Source organism: Oncorhynchus keta, chromosome 34, assembly GCF_023373465.1.
Source record: "Oncorhynchus keta strain PuntledgeMale-10-30-2019 chromosome 34, Oket_V2, whole genome shotgun sequence".
Lineage (NCBI taxonomy): Eukaryota > Metazoa > Chordata > Actinopteri > Salmoniformes > Salmonidae > Oncorhynchus > Oncorhynchus keta.
In genome coordinates this window covers 55,267,813-55,292,064 of record NC_068454.1, presented here as the reverse complement: position 1 = coordinate 55,292,064, position 24,252 = coordinate 55,267,813, and the positions used below count along the sequence as shown (strand labels likewise).

At 47.6% G+C, this 24,252-nt stretch overlaps 1 protein-coding gene across 3 annotated transcripts in view; it reads right to left on the bottom strand.

The window, feature by feature from the left end:
* LOC118367301 (zinc finger protein 516-like) overlaps positions 1-24,252 on the bottom strand; it is a 59,660-nt gene that overhangs the window by 9,535 nt on the left and 25,873 nt on the right. For 2 of the 3 annotated variants that reach the window (XM_052494110.1, XM_052494109.1), the window contains exons 2-5: positions 13,636-15,982; positions 4,906-6,249; positions 1,299-1,403; positions 196-263 (exon numbers count right to left, since the gene is read on the bottom strand). In XM_052494110.1, coding sequence (XP_052350070.1) covers positions 196-263; positions 1,299-1,403; positions 4,906-6,249; positions 13,636-15,436 — 3,318 coding nt within the window. In that variant the 5' untranslated portion in view covers positions 15,437-15,982. The remainder of the gene's footprint in view (positions 1-195; positions 264-1,298; positions 1,404-4,905; positions 6,250-13,635; positions 15,983-24,252) is intronic. The other variant, XM_052494108.1, reaches the window with a different exon arrangement.

Sequence of the window (24,252 nt, the reverse complement as noted above, 5' to 3'; positions counted from 1 at the left end):
CATACACAGGAAAACACACATGCAAACATACACAGGAAAACACACATGCAAACATACACAGGAAAACACACATGCAAACATACACAGGAAAACACACATGCAAACATACACAGGAAAACACACATGCACACAAAACTGACGGGCATGAGGATACTGGAAGCAGCAATCCAATGTGAATCTAGGGGAGCAACATACTTGTTTGGGAGCTTCCGAGGAGTTGTTTTGAGCGTCAGCACCTCGGAGTCCGTTATAATCAAACACGACTGTGGGGAAAAAGGAGGGTGAGGGTTGGGAGGTGGGGGGGGTACTTGTTAAAAAATAAGTCTCCATTCACCTGCATCACCATTAGCAAACGCTACCGTCAACCACAGCAACAACCAGTTAGTTAGAGAGAGAAAACACAACAACAGCAGAGCAGAGTGGAACTAGATGATGATGATGGTGATGATGATGATGATGATGAGACCTGGTGGAGTGAAGGCAGTGATTTAATATGACACCGACATGCTAATGGGAGGCTTCGGGGTGACTGGCCTTTCGCGTGAGGGATGACATCCATGCTGAAGAAAACCATCGGTGACAACATTAATTACAGCTCACTCTCTGTGTGTGTGTGTGTGTGTGTTTGTGCAATGTGTGTGTTTGTGCGGTGTGTGTGTGTAGGGTGTGTGTGTTTACAGTGGATGCTGGGGGGGGGGACGGGGGGGACACTCCCTCTGCATCACTTGTCGTTTGGCTCCTGTCACTTAGTATCAATGGCTGTGCCGCATATCATTCACACTCTCCATAAAGAAGTTACTTATCTCACTGTCTACCACTATTACAGCTGCCCCCCACTGATGGACACGACCAGAGAGGAGAGGAGAAAGAGGACAAAGGAGAGCAAGGAGGCACAATAACTGGTTTGGCGGCTGAACAAGGATGCATGATAATGGAGACATATGTTGGCATGATGGACAAATGCTACAGTTCACTAGCGTGCACAATTCCTTCTCTCTATCTGGCACGTGATTAATAACGTACACTATTTGTCACAGGTCAGCAAATCATATGAGTTTAAAAAGCTATAGACAGCTATCCTGGTCAAGGGCAAAGAATGGACCCACAGGCTGAGGAGCGCAAATGAACAAATAATGTAGTTGAATGTTAATGATGTTCAGTATTGGATATGTGATTGTATATGTATGTGTGTGTGTGTGTGTGTGTACAGGCATATGTGTTTGTGCGCACATACATATACACATGTGCATTTGTATACACACCTGCTTGTGTGTGTGTGTGTGTTAATCCCCATTTACCTGTGTGGGATCTCATGTGTGTGCGGAGGTGACTGGGCTGACTGAAGCTCTTCCCGCACTCTTGGCAACCGTATTCCCCTTGTCGAACCAGAGGCCTCAGCATCCCTACGAGAGAGAGACAGAGAGAGAGAGAGAGAGAGAGAGAGAGAGGCAGAGAGAGAGAGAGGAAGAGAAAGAGAGAAAGAGAGAGAGGAAGAGAAAGAGAGAGAGGCAGAGAGGAAGAGAAAGAGAGAGGCAGAGAGGAAGAGCAGAGAGGAGAGAGGAAGAGAAGAGAGAGAGGCAGAGAGGAAGAGGAAGAGAGAGAAAGAGAGAGAGAGAGGAGAGGAGAGAGAGAGAGAGAGAGAGAGAGAGAGAGAGAAAGAGAAAGAGAGAAAGAGAGAGAAAGAAGAGAGAGAGGAAGAGAGAGAGAGAGAGAGGAAGAGAAAGAGAGAGAGAGAGAGAGAAGAGAGAGAGAGAGAGGAAGAGAAAGAGAGAGAAGAGAAAGAAGAGGAAGAGAAAGAGAGAGAGGAAGAGAAAGAGAGAGAGGAAGAGAAAGAGAGAGAGGAAGAGAAAGAGAGAGAGGAAGAGAAAGAGAGAGAGGAAGAGAGAGAGAGAGAGAGAGAGAGAGAAAGAGAGAGAGAACACGGATTAAAACGTCCTCTTAAAACGCACGTCATCCGGGACGACACCGAGAGAAGGATATGGGAAGGGAGAAAGAGAGAGGTAACAGGGACACGGTGATAAAATAAGACTAAGGGTAAATTGGGAATTGAGAGAGAGAAAAAAATATAAAAAATCCACACAAAAGACCTGATGACCAAAACGAAGATGTGGAGATGGATGGGAGGATGGAAAATAAGAGGGAGAAAAGCCGGGAAGAACTAGATGAAGTGCACACCTGCTGCCTCGACCTCCGAATGCTCGGCTATGAAAAGCCAACTGGCATTTACTCCTGAGATGCTGACCTGTTGCACCCTCTATAACCACTGTGCTTATTATTTGACCCGGCTGGTCATCTATGAACATTTGAACATCTTGAAGAACGATCTCGCCTTTAAATGGCCATGTACTGTTATAATATCCACCGGCACAGGTCAAGGCAGAGATGGCGTGACCTTCCAGAGAGGACAGGTGGTGGCAGAACTCTCCCCTTGAGCGGTTTTATTTGGGAGGGATTCAATACGAGGGAACAACACATAAAATGACGTAAACTATGTACTGTTATAATCCCTACACAGCCAGAAGAGGACTGGCTCCCCCTCAGAACCTGGATCCTCTCTAGGTTTCTTGCCTTTCTAAAGGAGTTTTTCCTAGCAACAGTGCTTCTACATCGGCAATGCTTTCTCTTTGGGGTATCAGGCTGGGTTTCTGTGTAAGCACTTCGTGACATCTGCTGATGTAAAAAGCACTTTGGAAATACATGTAATTGATTGATGGATTGATTGGATGGTTGGATGTAAATGAATGAAACACAGGGCCACCGACAGACATGGTCAGACTAGTCTCTCGTCTCTGGCTGGAGAGAGCTAGCCTCAACTCTAGTAGAGAAGAGTAGAGTATAGAGAGGGAAGCATCATTAGTAATGTCTAATGTGTCATTATGGGAGGCTAGCTCCAGGGGTTAGACTGCAGCTGTCACACAGCATCATCTCAGGCTCTGACAGGCAGACACACACAGCTACACGGCCGCCGCATAAATTACAGCCAATTAAAACGCCCCGGCTGTGATGTGCCCGCTCAGGTGTGTGTGTGTGAGAGTGAGAGTGAGAGTGAGAGTGAGAGTGTTCTGTTTATTTGTACGCGTGTACATGTGCAGAAGGGGCATATAAAAGATCTTTGGCGTGTCATCCGGTGATGCAGGATGCAGGGAGACAGCAGGAAGACGAGAGAGACCAACTTGGTCCATCCATCGTCACATAACTCCCTTTCCTCCCCACCACCGCCACTACCAAACCCCTCCTATGACCTCTTCCCCTGCCAGCCAAAAAGCCCCGGGGGTGTGTGCAGTGAGTGAGGGGGTGAGTTCCCAGCCCTGCCTTGGCATGTACCTGGGCTCGTGGTGCCCGCTGGTGGTATGGGTGACAGGGGAGTGGAGGTGACTGAGAGTGTCTCTGGCAGGCCTAACCCTGCCTGGCCCCTGGAAACATCCAGCCAGACTCACAAGCCTCTCTCTCTCTCGCCGAGGCACTAATGAAAGACAAGTGAGCTGGACTAAACACACTAATGCACACATACACACAACACACACACACATCCTGGCTTTCTCAAAAAAGGTCACTTTATAGCATCTGACTCAAAGGGCTAAGGCGGAGCGTGACGGTATCGACCTGGACGGGTGACAGCGATGTCATACGTCTGCCTCCCAGGCTGTTTTCTCTCTCTGGAACATGGGGAGGAATAGAAGCCTGCCAGCTGGGTGTCTTAAGCAGAGGCCCACTTGACCTTAGGAAAGTAGCAGCAGAATACGGGGGAAATATAGGATGTTTTGGTAATCACCATTTCTAAAGCAGCTGCTGCTGGGTTAATTATTATGTCACGTCTCTCGCTCTTTGCCTCTCTTTCAATCTTTCTCGCTCTCTTTCTCTCTCTCCCTGCCCTTCTCTCACTCGCTCTCTTTTTATATATATATATCTGTAGCTCTCTTTCTTTCTCTCTTTTTACATATCTCTCTCTCTTTCTTTTTTTATCTCTCTGTCTCCCCCTCTCTCTCTCCCCCCGTCTGTGAGAGTATCATCAGCCGGAGCCCTGATCCAAACAGTTGCGACAGGTCAACGGGAGAGTGGAGATATGCCTTGCAGAACAGAGACCCACGAAGGTCCTGCCACATCTTTCACTGTTATAACATCACTCCCTACCAGCGGAGGCTGGTGGGAGGAGCTATAAGGAGGACTGGCTCATTCATACCATTCCATTGCCGCCATTACAACGAGCCCGTCCTCCTATAGCTCCTCCCACCAGCCGTCACATCTCCCTACATATAGAACACACACTGCCCCAGATACAGCTTTTTTACAATATAAAGTACCTCTTGTGCTCGTACACACACACACACTTTAATGCATCTCCCTTTCGTTATTTATGCCCCTGTCAGTCTGGCCAGTCGTCCTGTCTATCAATCATCTTCTGCCAGATGGTGTGTGTGTGTAGGCGTGCGTGCGTGCGTGCATGTGTGTGTGTGTGTGTGACCACCTCAGGGGCCAGTCCCTCTGGTAGATCCAGTCCAGTGATGCCAGCCCACCACATGTGATATGAGCTGTCAATCAGCGAGCCAAAAAAGGGCTGCTCAACATCTCCTGGCATCTGGCCTTTCCTCTAAACACATGATCCCGAGGCGTGTTTATCATCATCCCTACTGCCCTTCTGACTGTCTCCCCTTCTCATCACAGCACTGACAGGCTACTCACAAAACACTGAATAGAAACATATCTGAATATTATAGTAGTGTTTGTGAAAAGGGTGACTTTACAGTCATTAAAGATATCTTGTCAGAGTGGCAAACAATGAGTGGACGCTCCCTCTGTTTTCTTGATGTTATTTTGTGTCCAGGTCATGTGCGCAGTTCGCTAAACATACTTTCCTATCTATTTAAAGGGCCTACGGTTGTTTGACAGCTCTGCCCTGGCTCTTACCTGTGGGGTCCAGTAGGGGGTTGGCGGCGCCCCAGCGGTGGTAGAGTGTCGCCAGGTCATTGGAGTTGCAGCTCTTCAGGAAGCTGAGGATGTCCATGGGCAGCTCTGGTGTCTCCACCCCCCGTGCCTCCTCCTGTTTCACCTCTGCACGCTGGGCTGAGGAGGAGGAGGAGGAGGAGGTGGAGGATACCTGGACAGCACTCCCATGTGTCTGGGAGTGGGAGGCTCCATAGCCTTGGCCTGCCGTGGTGGTGTTGTGGGCTGGGCGCTCTGCCCTGGGTCTGCCCTGGGACTGCAGGTGAGACTGGGTGTGGGACTGGGAACTCCTGGGCTTGGGCTTGGGCTGAGGCGAGCTCCTGGCTCTGCTGTACTCTGCAAGGCCATGTTTACTGGACAGCATGAATCCCAGGCCTTCCCGAGGCAACACGTACCTTTCCACCAGCCTGGTGGTTCCTCCGACACTGGGGCTAGGGGCTGAGGGTCGCTGGGGAGCCCCGGCTGCAGTGCTCTTCTCCAGGGAGCCGGTCGAGCAGCCTCCCCGTGGGTAGATCTCCACCCTGGGCCTAGAGTTGGAGCGAGAGCGCTGGCCCTGATCCGGCACAGCCTCGCCTCTCTGTCTGCTGCTGCCTGCCCTGGGAGGCCGCACACTCTGGGGGCCTGAGGCAGAGGAGGAGGAGGAAGAGGTGCTGGGTTGACTGGCTGCCCTGTCCCTGCTGTCTTTCTTCTGGCCCCCATTCAACGATGGGGGGCGTGTGCGGGGGGTGCGCACCACAGGGGGCAATGGGGGACACTCCCTCCCATCCAGAGCGGGAGGAGGGCCCGTGCGTCTCCTGGAGGACGAGCCCTCTCGGGGGCCCTTGAAGCTATTCTTCAGGAGGGCCCATTTGGGGGCCAGGGCGCTGCTGTTGATGCGATGGGCGACGGTCTGGTGCATCCACAGCACCTCCAGGTAGTGGGTGGAGTGGGAGCAGTAGGAGCACTTGTGACTGGGCAGGCCCTTCTGCTGAAGAGCTGAGGAGGCCGGGCCCCTGTGGCCCTCGGCTCTCACACACAGGTCCAGAGGAGCAACACGGTGAGAGTCAGTGGGTGAACTGCTCGCGGCGGTCCATTTGTCTCTCGACGGTCGGGCAGAGAGGTACGGGTGGGGGGCAGAGGCTTGAGCAAGCCCGTGGAGGAGAGCCCTCTTCAGCTTGGGGAAGCTACTGGGGGTGCCTCTCTCAGAGCTGGAGCTGGGGTCGGGAATAGGTCGGCCGTCACTGGTGTGCTGGAGACGTAGATGGGACAGGAAGGCAGAGGACTCTGTGCTGACAAAGTCACACAGGCTGCAGACGTAAGGCTTCTCATCTGTGGAAGGAAAAACAGAACAGAGATGGTTTGGTCACTTCTCTGAAACGTTCAACAAGTGGTGGGAAAAGCACTCAATTGTCATACCGGAGTAAAAGTAAAGATACTCGAGACGTTTTCTATAACGAAGGTAAAAGTGAAAGTCACCCAGAAAAATATTACTTGAGTAAAAGTCAAAGTATCTTGTGTAAAAAAAGTAATACATTTTGAGTAAAAAGTAAATGCATCAAATTCTTTATATTGCATTAAGCAAACCAGATGGCACGAAGATATTTTATTTACATTTTCTTACGGACAGCCAGGGGCACACTCCAACACTCAGGCATTATTACAGACAGTGGCTAATGACTACGACGAACTCTCTTTCACATCAGGTAGCTCAAGCTAGCAATAAAACAGCACCTTGTGGCACAAAGAGACACACCGTTGTACATTGTAAATGTGTGATGGTGGAGCAGTGTACATTTGTATAGCGCACAATGTCCCGTGTGATGTGTTGTTATATTAACGATGTAGACAATGTTTTTTGTTGCCATCTGTTGTGTTATTGCTGTTTGGACGCCAGGAAGAGGACAGGCTGCCCGGGCAGCAGCTAATGATGATGAATACAGCGGTTGTGTTTAGTGAGTCCGTCCAGATCAGAGGTAGTAGGGATGACAAAATGTTATATTGATAGGTGCGCGAATTGGACCCTATCGCTCCCCCGCCTGAGCACTCAAAATGTGACGAGCACTTTTGGATGTCAGGGAAAATGTACGGTATGAGTAGAGTACATATTCTCCTTAGGAATGTAGTGGAGCAAAAGGAAAAGTTGTCAACAACAAAAACAAGTAGTAAAGTAAAGTACAGATACGCACGCACGCCCCCCCCCCCCCCCCCCAAAAAAAATGAATAAAGCGAAGCCAGAACCCGAGAGCCTGCATCAGCGGTTAGTGGTTAGAGCGTTGGACTAGTAACCGGAAGGTTGCGGGTTCAAATCCCCGAGCTGACAAGGTAAAAATCTGTCATTCTGCCCCTGAACAGGCAGTTAACCCACTGTTCCTAGGCTGTCATTGAAAATATGAATTTGTTCTTAACTGACTTGCCTAGTTAAATAAAGGTAAAAAAAAAAAAAAAATCTGCCTAGAGATTTTCTTGAAATAGTAACTGACAAGTTGAATTGAGTCATGTTCCATGAAAAAGGGGGTGTTGTGCTTCCTCATGACCAATTGGTGGCAGTGTTGGCCTAAATACCAAACAGTAAGAATATATGGAGAGAATCTGAATTGATTCCTTGCCTCCTTCTCAAAACCAATTGGAGCATGAGGTCACCCAGACAGCTGATGAAACTGAGGGTTTGCACAACCGAAGAATTTCTGCTCAAACTGCCAGAAACCATCTCAGGGAAACTCATCTGCGTGCTCGTCATCCTTACCAGGGTCTTGACCTGACTGCAGTTCGGTGTCGCAACCTACTTCAGTGGGCAAATGCTCACCTTCGATGTCCCTGGCCACGCTGCATGAGGCAAAATGGTGGTCACACCAGATACTGACTGGTTTTCTGATCCACGCCCCTCTACCTAAGTTATATTGTGATCAACAGATGCATATCTGTATTCTTAGTCATGTAAAATAGAGATTAGGGTCTATTTCAATTGACTGATTTCCTTATCTGAACTGTAACTCAAGTGAAATCGTTGAAATTGTTGCATGTTGCGTTTAAAATGGTTTGTAGAGTGCAGTACTCAATGTTCACCACACGGTGGCATATAAACAGAGTCCCCCCCCACCCTGAACACACAAACAGAACCCCACAATCTGTCACACACAAACATGAATACAAAAACACTCACACACCCACACTACTCCAGAGCATTGATCCCCCACCTCTCTCACTCTCTCATACAGGAAGAAACACAAACACACACAAATGTTCAGTAATACTTCCTGAGGCCCCTTAAGGCGGCAATCAGCAGTTGAAACAATAACAACGCGTGCTCCTCGCCCCTGGAGATGGGGCTGGAGATATGCAACCACTCTCAAATTCACAGACAGAGCAATGGATGCAAGGACTGACCATGCAGGACATCAAAATGATGTTTTGACGCTATATAGTGTGTATTTAAGTTTATTTTCTTTACAAACAGAGTCAAGCAAGCTTATATTTTGGGTTATGCTGGGGTACCGGAGTTGAACTAAGCTCATGGGGCATTTATAAGTTACATCCTTCAAGAATCGAATGGGCACACATCCTTCAATTATCATTACAAAAATGGATGTAGCAACTCCAGATTGCCCCCTTTAATTAAGAAGGATGTGCCAGTGCCTTCTGATGTACAAGAACTCCCTTGCCCACCGAAACAAATGGACACACACACACACACACACACACACACACACACACACACACACACACACACTTCGTAATTAGAACATGCCACTGCCATCTGCTTTTCATTTGACTTCCCTATTGTCCACATACTGCAGTGGCTAACACCCAGCCAGGGTTGAGCTGGAGGCTATAATCCCTGTGTGTGTGTATGTGTGTGTTTTTTGCATTTGACATTTTAGTCATTTAGCAGACGCTCTTATCCAGAACTACTTATAGTTAGTGCGTTCATCTCAAGATAGCTAGGCGAGACAACCACATCTCAGTCGTACATAGTTGGCTTCTTTATTGAGGAAAAATGTACCACCACATAAGTCTGTACCAGTAGGTGGTGTGCATGTCTGTGTTTGAGAAGGGGAAAGAACCTGGTTCCCATAGAGCTGTCGGTGGCAAAACCTGCTTTGCTGCCAAGGGGATAACGAGGGGGGGGATAACATCCATCTGACATAAACAAACACTGGCTGGGATATCCGCCGTGAACTGCACTCCTCCCTCGCTCCTTCGCTTGCTCCCTCCCTCCTTCGCGTGCTCCCGCCCTCCCTCCCTCCCACTCAGCAGTCAAGGCAATCGAGACTGACACTGTAGCTCCTCTCCTCTACATGTGCTGCAGACATACAGGTGATCCTGGAACCCAGAAACCAAATCTTCCTTGCGCTCGCCAGTCTGTCGCAAGAGGCTAACAATTGGGTGGGACTAGGAGACTAGATATCCAGCGCCTACAGTAGCCATACAAACATTCTAAAACGTACATTACTCAGCCATTTAGAAAGCCAATCCACACTTCATAGGTAACGGCCTGAAAATGATCATGTTCTCCTGTACAGTATGTACTATAGATAGTAAATAGGTTAAAAACAAGGCCTTGAGATACAGTCTCTGTCACCTCACCTCCATGGACCGGATCACCCGAGCAGCACACTCCCGCAGCCATTCAGTCATGTTCCTTGGCACTTCCAAACTATAAACAACACCGTCAACACCGCAAACCTTGAATGAACCCCCGATTTGAGCGACTTAGGGACCGATTCAATCCAATCCGCTTTAAGCAACATCCGCCTATCTGATTGTTTTGACGGTGTCCGAGTTGGAACGGCGTAAGAGCTGTCAAATCCACAAGAGGCTCACGGTATACCCAAAGAGGACATGGCCATTGGTTGCACGGAGTCGCATTAAGAGAAATCTTGAAGCCATGCAGCCTTGTTAACTGGAATGTGAGATGTAATCTACACCCTCATTAGGCTGATATAAATCCTTATTATTTTGTTTAATGATTTTAATTTTGAGCCTCATTATTTCTATACAACTGTCTCGCTGTGAACTTTTATTGCGAGTGGGACTGGTGTGGCTTCGTGACAATGGTCACATTTGACAGCTCCAACGCGGTTCCACCTCCCGACACCTCCAAAACATCAGCTATGCGGTTATCGCCGGTTAACACGTGATCTGATTGAATCTAGGCCTTTGCTCACCTTCCAACCAGACCACCTGTGTCAGTACACTCAAGTGAAGTCTGGGAGTGTGTATGTGTTTGTGTGTGCACATGCATTTATTTGACCAAGTATGTTGACTCACGATACATTCTCATTTACAGCAACAACCTGGGGAAGAGTTACTGAGCAGAGGAATGGGATGAATGAGCCAATATTGGAGGCTGGGGAAGATTAGGTGGCCATGATGGTATGAGGGCCAGATTGGGAATTTAGCCAGGACACTGGGGTTGACACCCCTACTCTTATGATAAGTGCCATGGGATCCTTAGTCACCACAGAGAGTCAGAACACCCGTTTAACATCTCATCTGAAAGACAGCACCCAACACAGAGCAATGTCCCCAATCACTGCCCTGGGGCAGTGGGAGACTTTTTGTTTTAGACCAGAGGAAAGAGTGCCTTCTACTGGCCCTCCAACACCACTTCCAGTAGAATCTGGTCTCCCAACCTGGTACAACCCTGCTCAGCTTCAGAGACAAGTCAGCAGTGGGATGCAGGGTGGTATGCTGCTGGTGCATGCTAGGTGTGTGTGTCCTCAGAGTATGTGTGTTCATTAGTAGTGTCTCTATAAATAACAAATCCCTGAGACGTGGGGGAGCAGGAGAGGCATCAGGGTGGCTGGATGGAACTACCCTATGCCTTGACTGCGTTCTTCCCTCTCTCTCCAGATGAAACCCTGCAACTAGTGAGGTCCGGCTGCCCAACAACCTGCCCACTTGACCCCATCCCCAGGTGACGTGGAGAGGATCTCTATCTGCAAGTACTCTCACTACTGGTGTCCCCCTGGGCTCGGTTCTAGGCCCTCTTCTCTCTGTATACCAAGTCACCCGGCTCCATCATATCCTCTCATGGTCTCTCCTATCATTCAACTACTCAACTACTTTTATCCTTCCCCCCTTCTGACACCCAGGTGGCGAAACGCATCACTGCATGCCTGGCAGATATCTTAGCTTGGATGTCAGCCCACCACCTCAAGCTTAACATCAACAAGGTGTGGCTGCTCTTCCTCCCAGGGAAGGCCTTCCCGCTCCAAGACCTCTTCATCACAGTTGACAACTCCACGGTGCCCTCCGCCCCGAGAATGCAAAGAACCTTAGCAAGACCCTGGACAACACCCTGTCGTTCTCTGGAAACGTCAAAGCAGTGACTCGCTCCTGCAGGTTCATACTCTACAACATCCGTAGAGTACGATCCTACCTCACACGGGAAGTGGCGCAGGTCCTAATCCAGGGCACTTGTCATCTCCTGTCTGGACTATGCTGTTGGCTAGGACTCTGCTTGCGCCTTCAAACCCCTGCAACTTATCCAGAATTCTGCAGCCCGCCTGGTGTTCAAACTTACCAAGTTTTCCCGTGTCACTCCGCTCCTCTGCACACTCCACTGGCTTCTTGTCGAAGCTTGCATCCACTACAAGACCATGGTACTTGCCTACAGAGCAGCAAGAGGAACTGCCCCTCTCTACCTTCAGGCTGTACTCAAACCTTACACCTCCAACCCGAGCACTCCATTCTGCCACCTCAGGTGTCTTGACCCTCCCAGTAGGACAGCAGAGTCCCTGCCCATCTTCCCGAAAACATCTGAAACCCTACTTCTTCACAGAGTATCTTAAATAATCCCACAGCACTCCCCTCTCGCAGCACCCCCCCATAAAAAAGGTTTTGTGAACTCCCCCCTTACTAGCTCAGACTTTGCTGTTAGCTATTTTATTGAAGAAAAATGTACTTATTGTGTGATATGTGGTTGTCCCACCAAGCGATCTTAAGATGAATGCACTAACTGTAAGTTGCTCTGGATAAGAGCATCTGCTAAATTACTAAAATGTAAAAATGTGGCCATCACTGCCACGGCCTGTGTCCTGTTCCTTTGGCATCAAATGAGAGAAAGACTGACTGAAACAGGGAGGGACTACCTGTCCTTGTCCAATAAGAAATGCTCATTTTCATTTTCAGTTGTAGAACGTTTAAGAATGTATTTCATTGTGTAACCTAATGAGTTCTGTTTTAAACAAACTGCAATGAGGGAGTAAAAAAAACATGCTCACTCAGAATCCATTGCTGTGATCTTAAAATCTCCTCAATTTCTCATTAGCCTGGTCCCAGATCTGTTGGTGCTGTCTTGCCAACTCCTATGGTCATTGTGATGACAAACATGTTCAGTTGTCTATCCTGCACTAACAGTTCTGGAACCAGGAACCCATGGCTCTGACTGTACAAGTTAATATTCTTAATGTTCTCATACATAGGATGTTATGTGCAGTAGCCTAAGGGACGTGATAAGTAAGATCCATTCTCTGCATACTAACTGACTAAGTAAATGTTCCTGTCTGAGGATTTAGTACATGAATAACAAAACAGGAAGTTCACAACAGACATGAAAAGGTGTTGTTTTCTTTTTGTCTTGTGTGTGGACAGTACGGCGAACAAAAAACTATTTTCTTTCTTTAGTCTAGTGAAGTTGCGTGTTCTCGTGCTATTTCTCTATTTCTGATCTGCTCCATTTTCAAACACTCTCGTGTTGAAAGCCGAGGGGAGAGAAAAAGGACAGATTTCTTTTAATGTAAAAAAAGAAAAGAAAAAGGAGAGCAAAAACATATTCACACAGATAAAATGGGGGGGTTTCCTGAGACAGGAAAAGCTGAAATAGCACACTGCTCGAGCACGAAGAAAAGCTACTTCTATTTCTGACATTCTAAACCGCCAGGGAAGAGAGTGAAGGAGTAAGCTCTGATTCTTAACTGTGTATGAAAACATGATAAGCAGAGACATATTTTCAAGAAGTTAGTGCCAACACTGACACCCACTCAAATACCTGTCTGTACCCTACTGAAGAACATACATACCAAGCCATCTTGAATCTTAAATCAACCAAGATCTATATGTTTGTCATTATTTGTTCCCAGTGTTTATTGCTCAAAGGGGTGAAGAAATGATAGGCATTCCAAAAATTCCATCTCCATTGTAAAGCCACTTTCAAAGCATAAGCTTTCATCAAACCACCCACTGACTTTTCATCTTGGTCTGCTTTTGTCAAACGTCTTGTTGTTTTCAACAGTAGCTTGAACACAAATGAGAATATAATGAATGACCTGACAAGATACAGTCTATCATCTTGTTTATGTAAAGCAAACTCAAAAACAGATCCTGAGCAGTTCCGACTATCGCCACAGGGTGGCTCATGTCCCCACTCCATGTGGGGCTGAGTTGACGAGATGGAATCACAATGATAGGGATCTCACCAACAGATGTTTGCTAATGGGAGACTGTCAGGAACAGGGACCTTGAAAGAGCTTGAAAAGGATTTGAGCTCCTACAGCATGCTTAACATAGCCCTTACATTGAAGCTTATCTCTTGGATCTGTTGAGAACAGAGCTAAATATCTTGCTGTTGTCAGAGAAAGGGTTTGTTCACATTCTATTTCCTCTCAAATATTGCCCAATTCCCCCCTCACTAATCCAACTACGGTCACACGACAGAGGGCTTAAATTAGGGTCAGTAACTACTTAAATAACAGTCGAGGTATGTTCACTAACCTGTCAGTGGGACTGCGTTGGCGGTGCCCATCTCAGGGGCGTCCTCTCCCAGGGTGGAGGCTGGTGGTGAGTTCCCGTACCCTGGGGTGCTGGGCCTGCTAGGGGAGCCTGATTCGGGATCACTGGTGGATCCCCAGCGGTCCCCTCCTTGCCCTGCCCTGTGGTCCCCTCCGGACCCAGAACCCCTGCCCCCGTCTCGCCTCTGGTGGACCCGCTGGTGCACAATCATCTGGTGGCGGCTGCGGAACACCTTTCCGCACTCGAAGCACTCGGTGGACTTGGACTGGCTCTGCTGGGAAGAGGAGGAACGTCGGCCCTGGCGGGAGGAGGGACGGTACTCTGAGTCGCTCAGGCTCTCGGGAGTGTGCTCCCCAGGGGACGTGTGGTGGCTACTACCCCCTCCCCCGCTGGCGCTGCTGCGTCTCCCTGAACGTCGCTCCCTCTGCTGGCCCTCCAGGATGTAGTGGCTGCTCTCCTTCTCGTACACCACGGTCCCTCCAGCCAGGACCTCATCCCCTTCTCCACCTGCCTTTATACTGTATGCCTCCACAGGCTCAAGAACCCTGCCCCGCGTAGCCAGCTGCCAGGCCTGGTAGCTACAAACTGGGTCCAGCTCGGGGATCCTCTGGCCTAAGTGCCTCTTCTCTTCCTGGGGTTTTTCTTCGACAGCTGGCCGGAGGCTGAGGTAGTCCAGGAGGCGCCTTTTGGCACCGAGAGAGTCCCCGTTATCGCTAGGTCTTCTCTGGCCCTGTGTCAGCTGCTTAGCCTGGCTGTGGATCTTCTCGTGGGCCTTCAGACTCTCTCGGTCATGGAACAGGTTCCCACACTTGGAGCAAACCTGGTAAAGGCTTGTGGAGGTCACATTGGTCTCTGGGTCTTGGGCCACGTCGTTGATGGTGGCCGCGGTCTCTTGGGAGTCTGCCTTGGGTTTCCCCCGGCCGGAGGCCTTGGAGCCATTGTGGGTCTTCATGTGGCTCTTGAGGAACCAGGCTTCCCTGAAGCGGCGGCCACACACCCGACAACAATGCTCAAGGAGGCCTGCGTGTTTCTTCATGTGGGACTTAAGGAACCAGGCCTGTGTGAACACCTGGCCACACGTCTCACAGGGGAAGGCCCCATCAGTGACCTGAGTCCCTGCTTCTCCCTCCGTTGCCACTGCCTCCTGACTCACTGGGTTAGTCTCGTCCTCCATGTCGGCTGTGATGTGGACCTTCTCGATGTGACTGAGGAGTTGGTCCTCGCGCTGGGTCTGGTACCCGCACAGACGGCAGCAATATGGCCGCTGCTCAGAGCTCGACTTCTCCCTTTTGACGCTCCTCACCGCCGTCTTCCCTATGCCCTCTTCTGTGTTAGCGTCTCCGTTGACGACCCTGTTACAGGCCGAGCTGCTCTTCGTCGGACTGGTTCCACCGTCCAGGCCCTCAGACACACCAATTTCAACTGACCCGTCCTCTTCCTCCTCTGGCCCCTCCTCCTCCTCGGGGTGGTGGCTAGTGAGCGTGCGCAGCTTGTGGCTGCGGATGTGGACCTTGAGGTTGCCCTTCTGGGAGGCGCGGTGGTCGCAGTAGGGGCACTTGTAGGGACGTGCGCCTGTGTGGCGCCGCATGTGCTGCGACAGAGAGCTCTGGAAGGGGAAGCTGCGGCCACACACGTTGCAGTCGTAGGCTGAGGCCTTGTCTTCTTCCCCCTCTTCTCCATCTCCTCCGTGGCTGGCTTGGCCTCCCTCCTCCCCCACCTCCAGCCCTCCCGCCTGAGTCTCCATGGCCTCCACTCCTCCTCCTCCGCTCTCTCTGGGGTTCATGGTGCTAAGCCTCCCACTCCCACTCCCTGCCTGCGCTAGCTCGCTAACAGTGGATCTGCTACTGCTATCTGCAGTAGCTCATCTAGCTCTAGCGTTCACCGTCAGTATCAGCCAATCACAATTCTATCTGTCCGTGCTCATCCACTGCCAACTGTAAGGGTGCATCCAGTGTTATTTAACCCGTGTTCAACAGTCTTTTGCCATCTATCTTCAGTATGCCATCTATCTGTCTTCATTCATGCCCTGACAGTCAGTGAATCCAACACTGTCAATGTCTCTGTACCTGCTATACGGCCCTTTAGCTTACACAGCACTATCGAGAATCGTACATCTCTGGGTACCGTACACTGTGTCAGAAGGAATCAGTCATGGTATATGGCAACACATTAACAAGCTCTATCTCTGGCTGACACTGTTACTCCATGTCTCCTCTCCTGTTCAGTTCACTGGCTGGCCTTTCTTTGGCTTTATTTTTCAGCATATCAGCAGCTTCCAGGTTGCATCACTCTCTGGGAGCTCTCTACACAGCCTGTGCAGATCCTCACCCTGAGAGAGAGAGAGAGAGAGAGAGAGAGAGAGAGAGAGAGAGAGAGAGAGATCAAATGAAATTGAGTACTCACTAATTCTGATAAATGTTTCTAAATGTCTTTTATATCTTATTGAATTGTCAATAATCAACATAGTTATTTTGGCAATACAGAAAAGGAGGGAGAGCGAGAGAGACAGAACAAAGAGACAGCGTTAGCCAAAGCATACCACTTCACCCACAGTGATCCGTTACACATTTGCATATTCAGAACTCCAGGTATGTGTCAGAGCATGCTGCACGTGTGTAGGTTTCTATGTAAGTAGCGTGTGTTTGGGGTGATATCATATGTAGGTCTGTTGAAGTGTCAGACAGAGAGGGCCACATTGTGTGTGATTGTGCATGGCGCTGCCATAGACGCCACTCCAGCTGAGTCGACACTTTGAACACAATCGCACCGCAGTGCAACGTTCATTCACATCAGCAGGATCAGCGCCAGCAGCCTGAGCCTAGCCACCATATTCCCCACGCCCGCTTCAACTGACACTATCACATGGCAGGGATCTTAAGCACACAACAGGAAGTGGCTCTTTCTACTCTTCCAGAGTAAAGAGAGAGAGAGAGAGAGAGCGAGAGCGAGAGATCATTTATGAGTTGCTTTACACTCTCTCTCATGTCTCAATCTCACTGTTGCAAGTTCCACAATTCTGAATGTGGACTCAACAAAAGCCCAATTGAAGTGCAGGACACATACCAACAAAGGAAAAAGGCACCAACTAATGTGAACCTTTTTACCTCGAAAAGCCCCTTACTGTATTCAGATTCATTTCAATTTGAAAAGATACCAGAAGAGACTAAAAGGAATAATACATATATAGAAAGGGAGAATGACAGAGGAGTGAGTTGGAGTTATGAGGAAGGATGATTGACAGCATGATTACAGGTTATTACATCATCCACAGCTCATAGCTCACCGGGCTGAGTGACTGACTATCGTTATAAGTGTATAATCGAGGATGAGGTGGGAAATGACGGGCTATCAAAACACACACACACACACACACACACACACACACACACACACACACACACACACACAGTGAGTAAATGGTGTTGCTTTAACACGGGGAGAGTACAACACCATATGTCAGTTTAACTGTGCCTGTGCAAGTTATCACAAAGCAGTTCTCATCTGCTGCACATGGACATCATACGGATTGAGCAATATGTCAACAGCAAGTCAGGCATGAATGCGATACGTATTGAGGAAAGCCCATTGTACTTGTATCAGAGAGAGAGTACCTCAGACGCAAGATTTCACTGGTCCACATGTTACAAACATAAGCCGCTTAAAGTTAAAACCGGTTGAAGACTTTGGTTTCACCTCTATCCCCCCCCCAAAAAAAACAAAGCGCTAGTGGTGGTGTTCTCGAAGGTGCTGAAGACAGACAGTATGTTTCATTGAGGATTTACTGAAAGATTCAAGGTCTGAATGCCAGCCACAGCCTAAAATGCTAAACACTCACTGTTAAATAAGTGAGACAGTACAGGTGCATCAAAGCACTCTACCCTTCCCCTTAAGAGACTGCTGCCCTATGTACACAGCCATCGAACACTGGGCACTTAAATAATGTTTACATACTGTTTTTACTAACTTTATACGGATATACTGTATTGTATTCATGGCTTATTCTATATACCTAGTGCGGCACACAACTTTTCTATTCATATCCTGTCCACACTGTCTATACACACCATTTATATACTCTGAGTGTACAAAACATTAGGAACACCTATTATTGAGTTGCACACTTTTGCCCTCTGAGTAACCTAAATCCGTTGAGTCATGGACTCTACAAGGTGTCAAAAGCGTTCCACAGGGATGCTGGCCCATGTTGACTCCAATGCTTCCCACAGTTGTGTCAAGTTGTCTGGATGTCCTTTGGATGGTGGACCATTCTTGATACACACGGGAAACTGTTCCGAGTGTTGCACTTCTTGATACAAACCGGTGTGCCTGGCGCCGGCTTCCATACCCCGTTCAAAGGCACTTCAATATTTTGCCTCGCCTATTCACACTGAATGGCACAAACCAACAAAGCATGTCAGAATTGTCTCAGGGCTTTAAATGCTTCCCTTAACTCATCTACACTGATTGAAGTAGATTTAAAAAAAAGGTGACATGAATAATGGATCATCGCTTTCACCTGGTCACTCTATGTCATGGATAGATCAGGTGTACCTAATGTTTTGTGCGCTCAGTGTTCTGATATTTCTTCATTTCTTGTTATCCTTTTTTTAACTTTTTGGATTATGTGTGGACTGTTATTCTATTGCTAGATATTAGTGCAACGTAAGAATTTCGCTGCACCTGCGACAACATCTACAAATCTGTGTTCGCAACCAATACACTTTGATTTGATTTGATTAAAGTCAAGTCTAAGACAGAATGATTTTACTGGCAAAGCATTGAGCCTCAAATAAAATATATTAGCAATCACAAAAAAAAACTAAGAGACTATAAACTTGACTAAATCACACTAAAACAAGCCTTAAGCAAATGACATAAGGGTATTTCCATTGGTTTATGAAGTATTAAGTGATTCAAACTCATTCCTTTACTAAATTGGTAACGAAATTACCCAAAAATCAGTAACGGAATTACCGCAACTGAATTGGCTACAACGGGAAATCAGAGTAGTCACAAACTAGCTCTCTATCCTCCCTTCCACTGGTACACAGTTATGTTCAGTTGATAACAACCCCTCCCTCTCTCTCAGCCTCTCTCCAGTTAATGTCACCTCTCCCAGCACTTACTGACACCTACCCATAAGGCACCTCTCTTTCCATTTAATGTAACCAGCACTTTCACCCACTAAGCACTGGACGTGCATGGACATTGAAAAGTAGTTGAAATGTGGTCAGTCCCCACTGGAGTTGATGTTAATGTCCATAGACAGACGGGACTGGACCAAATCCGAACCTATTATAGACGTATGATTGACAAGTTTGGATAGTACAGTAGAATATTATTTTTTTATACGAGAACTACACTCTACTGTATTGTACGGAACTCTACTGTGCTCTACTGCACTTTACTGAACTCAACCCTGCATTACTCTACCCTACTCTAATCTATTCTACTCTACTGCCCTGCTGTGCTGTTTTGAACTGCACTGCACTCTACTGTGCTCTGCTGTGCTGTTTTGAACTGCACTGCACTCTACTGTGCTGCGCTGTGATGTCCAAACTTGTGAAACATGAGGAGAATGAGATTCAGATACATAACTATGCATTTCTGTGCAGTACAGGTCATGTAATTCCGTTACCGTAATTCCGTTACCGGGTGTATATCCACTTCAGGTACTGTAGTTCAATAACAGAGGTTTTTTTTTTCAAATTCAAGGTGCCATGTCATAGCTGACACCCCACTCTCTCTGCAGACATCTTTGAATTTTAATTCGGGGCAGATATTTAACAGAGCTTTTGGAAAACATGGTCGCATAAAAACCCGAGGGAGATTTTACCCCAACTCTGTTACACAAGTTTGCATCTGCACAGTTCTTCCAATAAATTAGTTTTTGTTGAATTTTCTGTAGCAATTGTTAAAAGTATTCCTTGTGCATAGAGCTGTACTTTGAAATCAATGGTTTTTGTTTGGCATCCGTTTTAAAGTCAAAGCGTCAATACCTTGGAATTGCCCATAAGGAATTCACATTGCTGGAAAGGACCGACAAGTAAACACCTAGATCTGAACAGATCTTCATTCTCCCACTTTTTCTTCCTTAATATCCCTCCTATCTGTCTCTTTCCCCATTTAGTCTGAGAGTGGTTACTATTTCTCCAGCCCCATTCCTCAGCTGTTTACCAAATCAGTGGTGGGGTGTTCACTTTGTTATTGTTCGAACTGCAGATTGCCCCTTTAAAACTTCCTGGTTTATTTCTTCCTGTTTAAGTGTTAAAAAAAAGAGGATAATGATCGTATTTGTTATTAAATGGGGTTTCCTGATTGAGTAAGTTTTCAGCGAGCATTAAGCCTGTCATCCACCAGACGGTCACATGTCCAAATTAAACTGTAATGAGATTAGCCTAGCTGAAGGAGAAACAATGTGCTTCCCTCTCAACACAAAGTAAGAAAAAAATGACAAATTGGCTAATAGTGTGTATGTGTGTCTCTGTGGACGTGTGTCTCTGTGGACCAAAAGTCCCCACAAGAATAGTAAACAAACAAAGATTTGACCAACTGAGGACATTTTGTTCATCCCCACAAGGTCAAATGCTATTTCTAGGGGGTTTAGGGTTAAGGTAAGAATTAGTGTTAGGGTTACAATTAGGTTAAGGGTTAGAAGCTAGGGTTAGGTTTTTGGGTTAAGGTTAGGGTAAGAGTACAGGTTAGGGTTAGGTTTAGGGGTTAGGGAAAATAGGGTTTTGAATGGGACTACATTGTGTCTCCATTGCGCGTGTGTGTGTGTGTGTGTGTGTGTGTGTGTGTGTGTGTGTGTGTGTGCGTCCAGAGGAACAATGTTACCATTCATTATTAGGACTTCTGTGATGATGTGTTACAGTAATGCAAAAACTACACCCACCACGGGTTTCTTGTCAAAGACTCGATTTCAACATGTCCACCCCCATTCCCCCCACCCTCATTCCCCCCCACCCCGCTGACCCAAAAAGCTCCTCATAGCCTATGATAAGCCCAACCTTGAATTGAATGCCTTGGCTGTCATGTAGCCCACTCCATCTTGCTAGCGTTGATCCCAACCCTGATGCAGATGCATGGTTTGAGAAGGGCTAAGTCTATTATACCGTAGCTCTATAATAGCTCTATAAATGTGTCAGATATACCGATGCACTTTTAACATGTCGTACCATGAGTTTAAAACCCACATAAACCTTCCCAGCTGAGATAAAAAGGGTCTGTTAGTGGGGAGGAAGACAAAAACACATTTCCCCCCGCAAAAATGTCGAACTCAGGCAGCTGAAGGTCTAGCTGCTGTGCGAAACGAGGAAATCCACTCCTATTTTTTTTCCCCCCATCGATCCGGAGCCCTTCAAAGAAAGGAGGCCTATTTCCATCTCAGATCTCAGGGAGGATCTTGGGACATCTGGAGCTGGTCTTGCAGCACATTCTTCTGTGTGTCAGGCAGGGAGAGAGGCGAGGAAGGAGGGCAAGAGGGTGAGGAGAGCGGAGCGCTGTAGCTGCACTCTCGTCGTTGTGATGGACGACACCGTCAGCCAGAGGGAGGGCTCTCAATCACAACAAACACAGTGAAGAGAGACGGAGATGTGCAACACACATCTCCAAACACAGAGGAAGGAGGTGGAGTGATATGGCCGTTAAAAACACACTCCTTCCAAACCACTATACGCTTTATTAAAACAAATGGCTCAGGGCCATTTCAGTGTGGGGCATCGTCAGCCCTGCTGTCTGTTGTAGCCTCATTGAGACACAGAGCACAGCATTTAAGAAGAACACATACGGATAGCAAATGAAAAGTGGTCTGCTTATTCACACACACGCGCGTGATCAAATGCACAAAACACGCACAGACAAACGCACGCACACATGCCTGCACACGCACAGAAAAATGTAATTGCCAAACAGAGGGGTGCTTTTACAAAAGTTATCCACACAGATTTCTATGGGGTCCATGCACACTGAGATTTTAACACTGCTCCATACAGAGAGAGAGAGAGTAAGCTTTGAAAGTGACTGGTACATACTGAGAGCTTCACAGTCAGTCACATGTGTGCTTTGGGCATTAAACACAGAGAACTCTTTAAAATCACACTCACACACACACACACACACACACACACACACACGTTATAGAGACAGGGGCTCATAAAGTGGACACATTCAGTGCTCAGGGCAGGACAGCAGTGGTGTGGACAGAGCCCCCGTCCCCTCGCCTCTCCCTCTATCAACCCCCAAGCCAGCAGATTCTCAGACCAATCAATAATCCATTATGAACAAACTGTGCTTCGCCTCCCCATTCCCGGCATGCAGACAAAGAGCCCTGCTTTAAGCCGTGTGATGGAGAGAACCAGAGAACGAGAAGAAGAGGGATAAATAACGACAAGAAGACAGGGAAAGCACAGGCTATTACTTCTGCATGCAACTTTTTAGACAGTGGAGTTATGGTATCTGATGACTTTTGTATGCATGTATGGAGTGCATGTTAATGTACATGTATGAATGACCAATTGGTGTCGCCTGTAGCATACAAACACAAATCGAATCAATTTGATTCTCTGTAGCTTACTTTGTTGTTTAACTTTTCTTGTCATGCTCCCTGTTTATATAGCTGAATGTACTAGCTTGAATGACAATAATGAGGGCTTTGCATTCTAGTGTAGTCCCAGTCCTGCTGTGTGTGTGTGTGTGTGTGTGTGTGTGTGTGTGTGGTGTATGCATTTGTGAGCACTGCATGCATTTGTGAGCCCTGCACTGTGTGTGGGTGGGACAGGCCCATTTAGTGTTTGGTTGGAGGGCAGCAGAGAAGTCCCACAGCCCAGCACCCTGTGGACTGGCTGGGCCTAGGCATGGGACTGTCAAAGCAGGTCACGCTCACAGACAGGGAGACCAGCGGGGGGCTCACGGCGTCCATTGTCTCCCCCCCCATTCTCCGTCCCCTATACTCACCCCAACCATACCCCCCCACCCACAGCCCCAACATAAACCCACCATGAATGTGTCAGCAGAGACAAAACAATGGAGGGATCCTCTCCTCCTCCACCCCCCCCCCCCCCCCTCTTTCTCTCTCTGGTTGTCTCGAGACCCTTGAGAGTGAGGTGGGAGGAGGGTGGAAGAGGAGAGGGGGGGGGGCTCTCTATTTATGTGAGAAGGGTCTTACAAATGAAAAGCACCCACTGCTTGGGTGTGTGTACGAGGGCTGTAGGAGGGTACGGGGACCAGAGCAGGTGTTTGGGTCAACAATGTCATGTTAGATTTCGGAGTGGGCCATGCTGCTGGGGTGACCGCATGGTCAACGAAAGGAGAGATGGGTTTTCAACAACAAAAAAAACAGTTGTTCTGCAGTACCCGGCCTCCCACAACTAGAATCTGAAGTCAAATGTCTACTGTTTGCTGATGATCTGGTGCTTCTGTCCCCAACCAAGGAGGGCCTACAGCAGCACCTAGATCTTCTGCACAGATTCTGTCAGACCTGGGCCCTGACAGTAAATCCCAGTACGACAAAAATAATGGTGTTCCAAAAAAGGTCCAGTTCCCAGGACCACAAATACAAATTCCATCTAGACACCGTTGCCCTAGAGTGCACAAAAAAAACTATACATACCTCAGCCTAAACATCAGCACCACAGGTAACTTCCACAAAGCTGTGAACAATCTGACAGTCAAGGCAAGAAGGGCCTTCTATGCCATTAAAAGAAACATACAATTTGGCATACCAATTAGGATTTGGCTAAAAACACTTGAATCAGTTATAGAACCCATCGCCCTTTACGGTTATGAGGTCTGGGGTTCGTTCACCAACCAAGAATTCACAAAATGGGACAAACACCAAATTGAGACTCTGCATGCAGCATTCTGCAAATATATCCTCTGTGTACAATGTAAAACACCAAATAATGCATGGTCGATGCCCGCTAATTATCAAAATCCAGAAAAGAGCCGTTAAATTCTACAACCACCTAAAAGGAAGCGATTTCCAAACCTTCCATAACAAAGCCATCACCTACAGAGAAATAAACCAGCAAGCTGGTCCTGGGGCTCTGTTCACAATCACAAACAGACCCCACAGAGCCCCAGGACAGCAGCACAATTAGACAAAACCAAATCATAAGAAAACAAAAAGAGAATTACTTGACACATTGGAAAGAATTTACAAAAAAAACAGAGCATGAATGCTTTGGCTCTAAACAGAGTGTACAGTGGCAGAATACCTGACTACTGTGACTGACCAAAAATTAAGGACATCTTTGACTAAGTACAGACTCAGTGAGCATAGCCTTGCTATTGAGAAAGGCCAAAGGCAGACCTGACTCTCAAGAGAAGACAGGCTATGTGCACACTGCCCACAAAAGTAGGTGGAAACTGAGCTGCACTTCCTAACCTTCTGCCAAATGTATGACCATATTAGAGGCACATATTTCCCTCAGATTACAGATCCACAAAGAAATCGAAAGAAATCCTATTTGAATAAACTCCCATATCTATTGGGTGAAATACCACAGTGTGCCATCACAGCAGCAAGATTTGTGACCTGTTGCCACAAGAAAAAGGGCAACTAGTGAAGAACAAACACCATTGTAAATACAACTTATA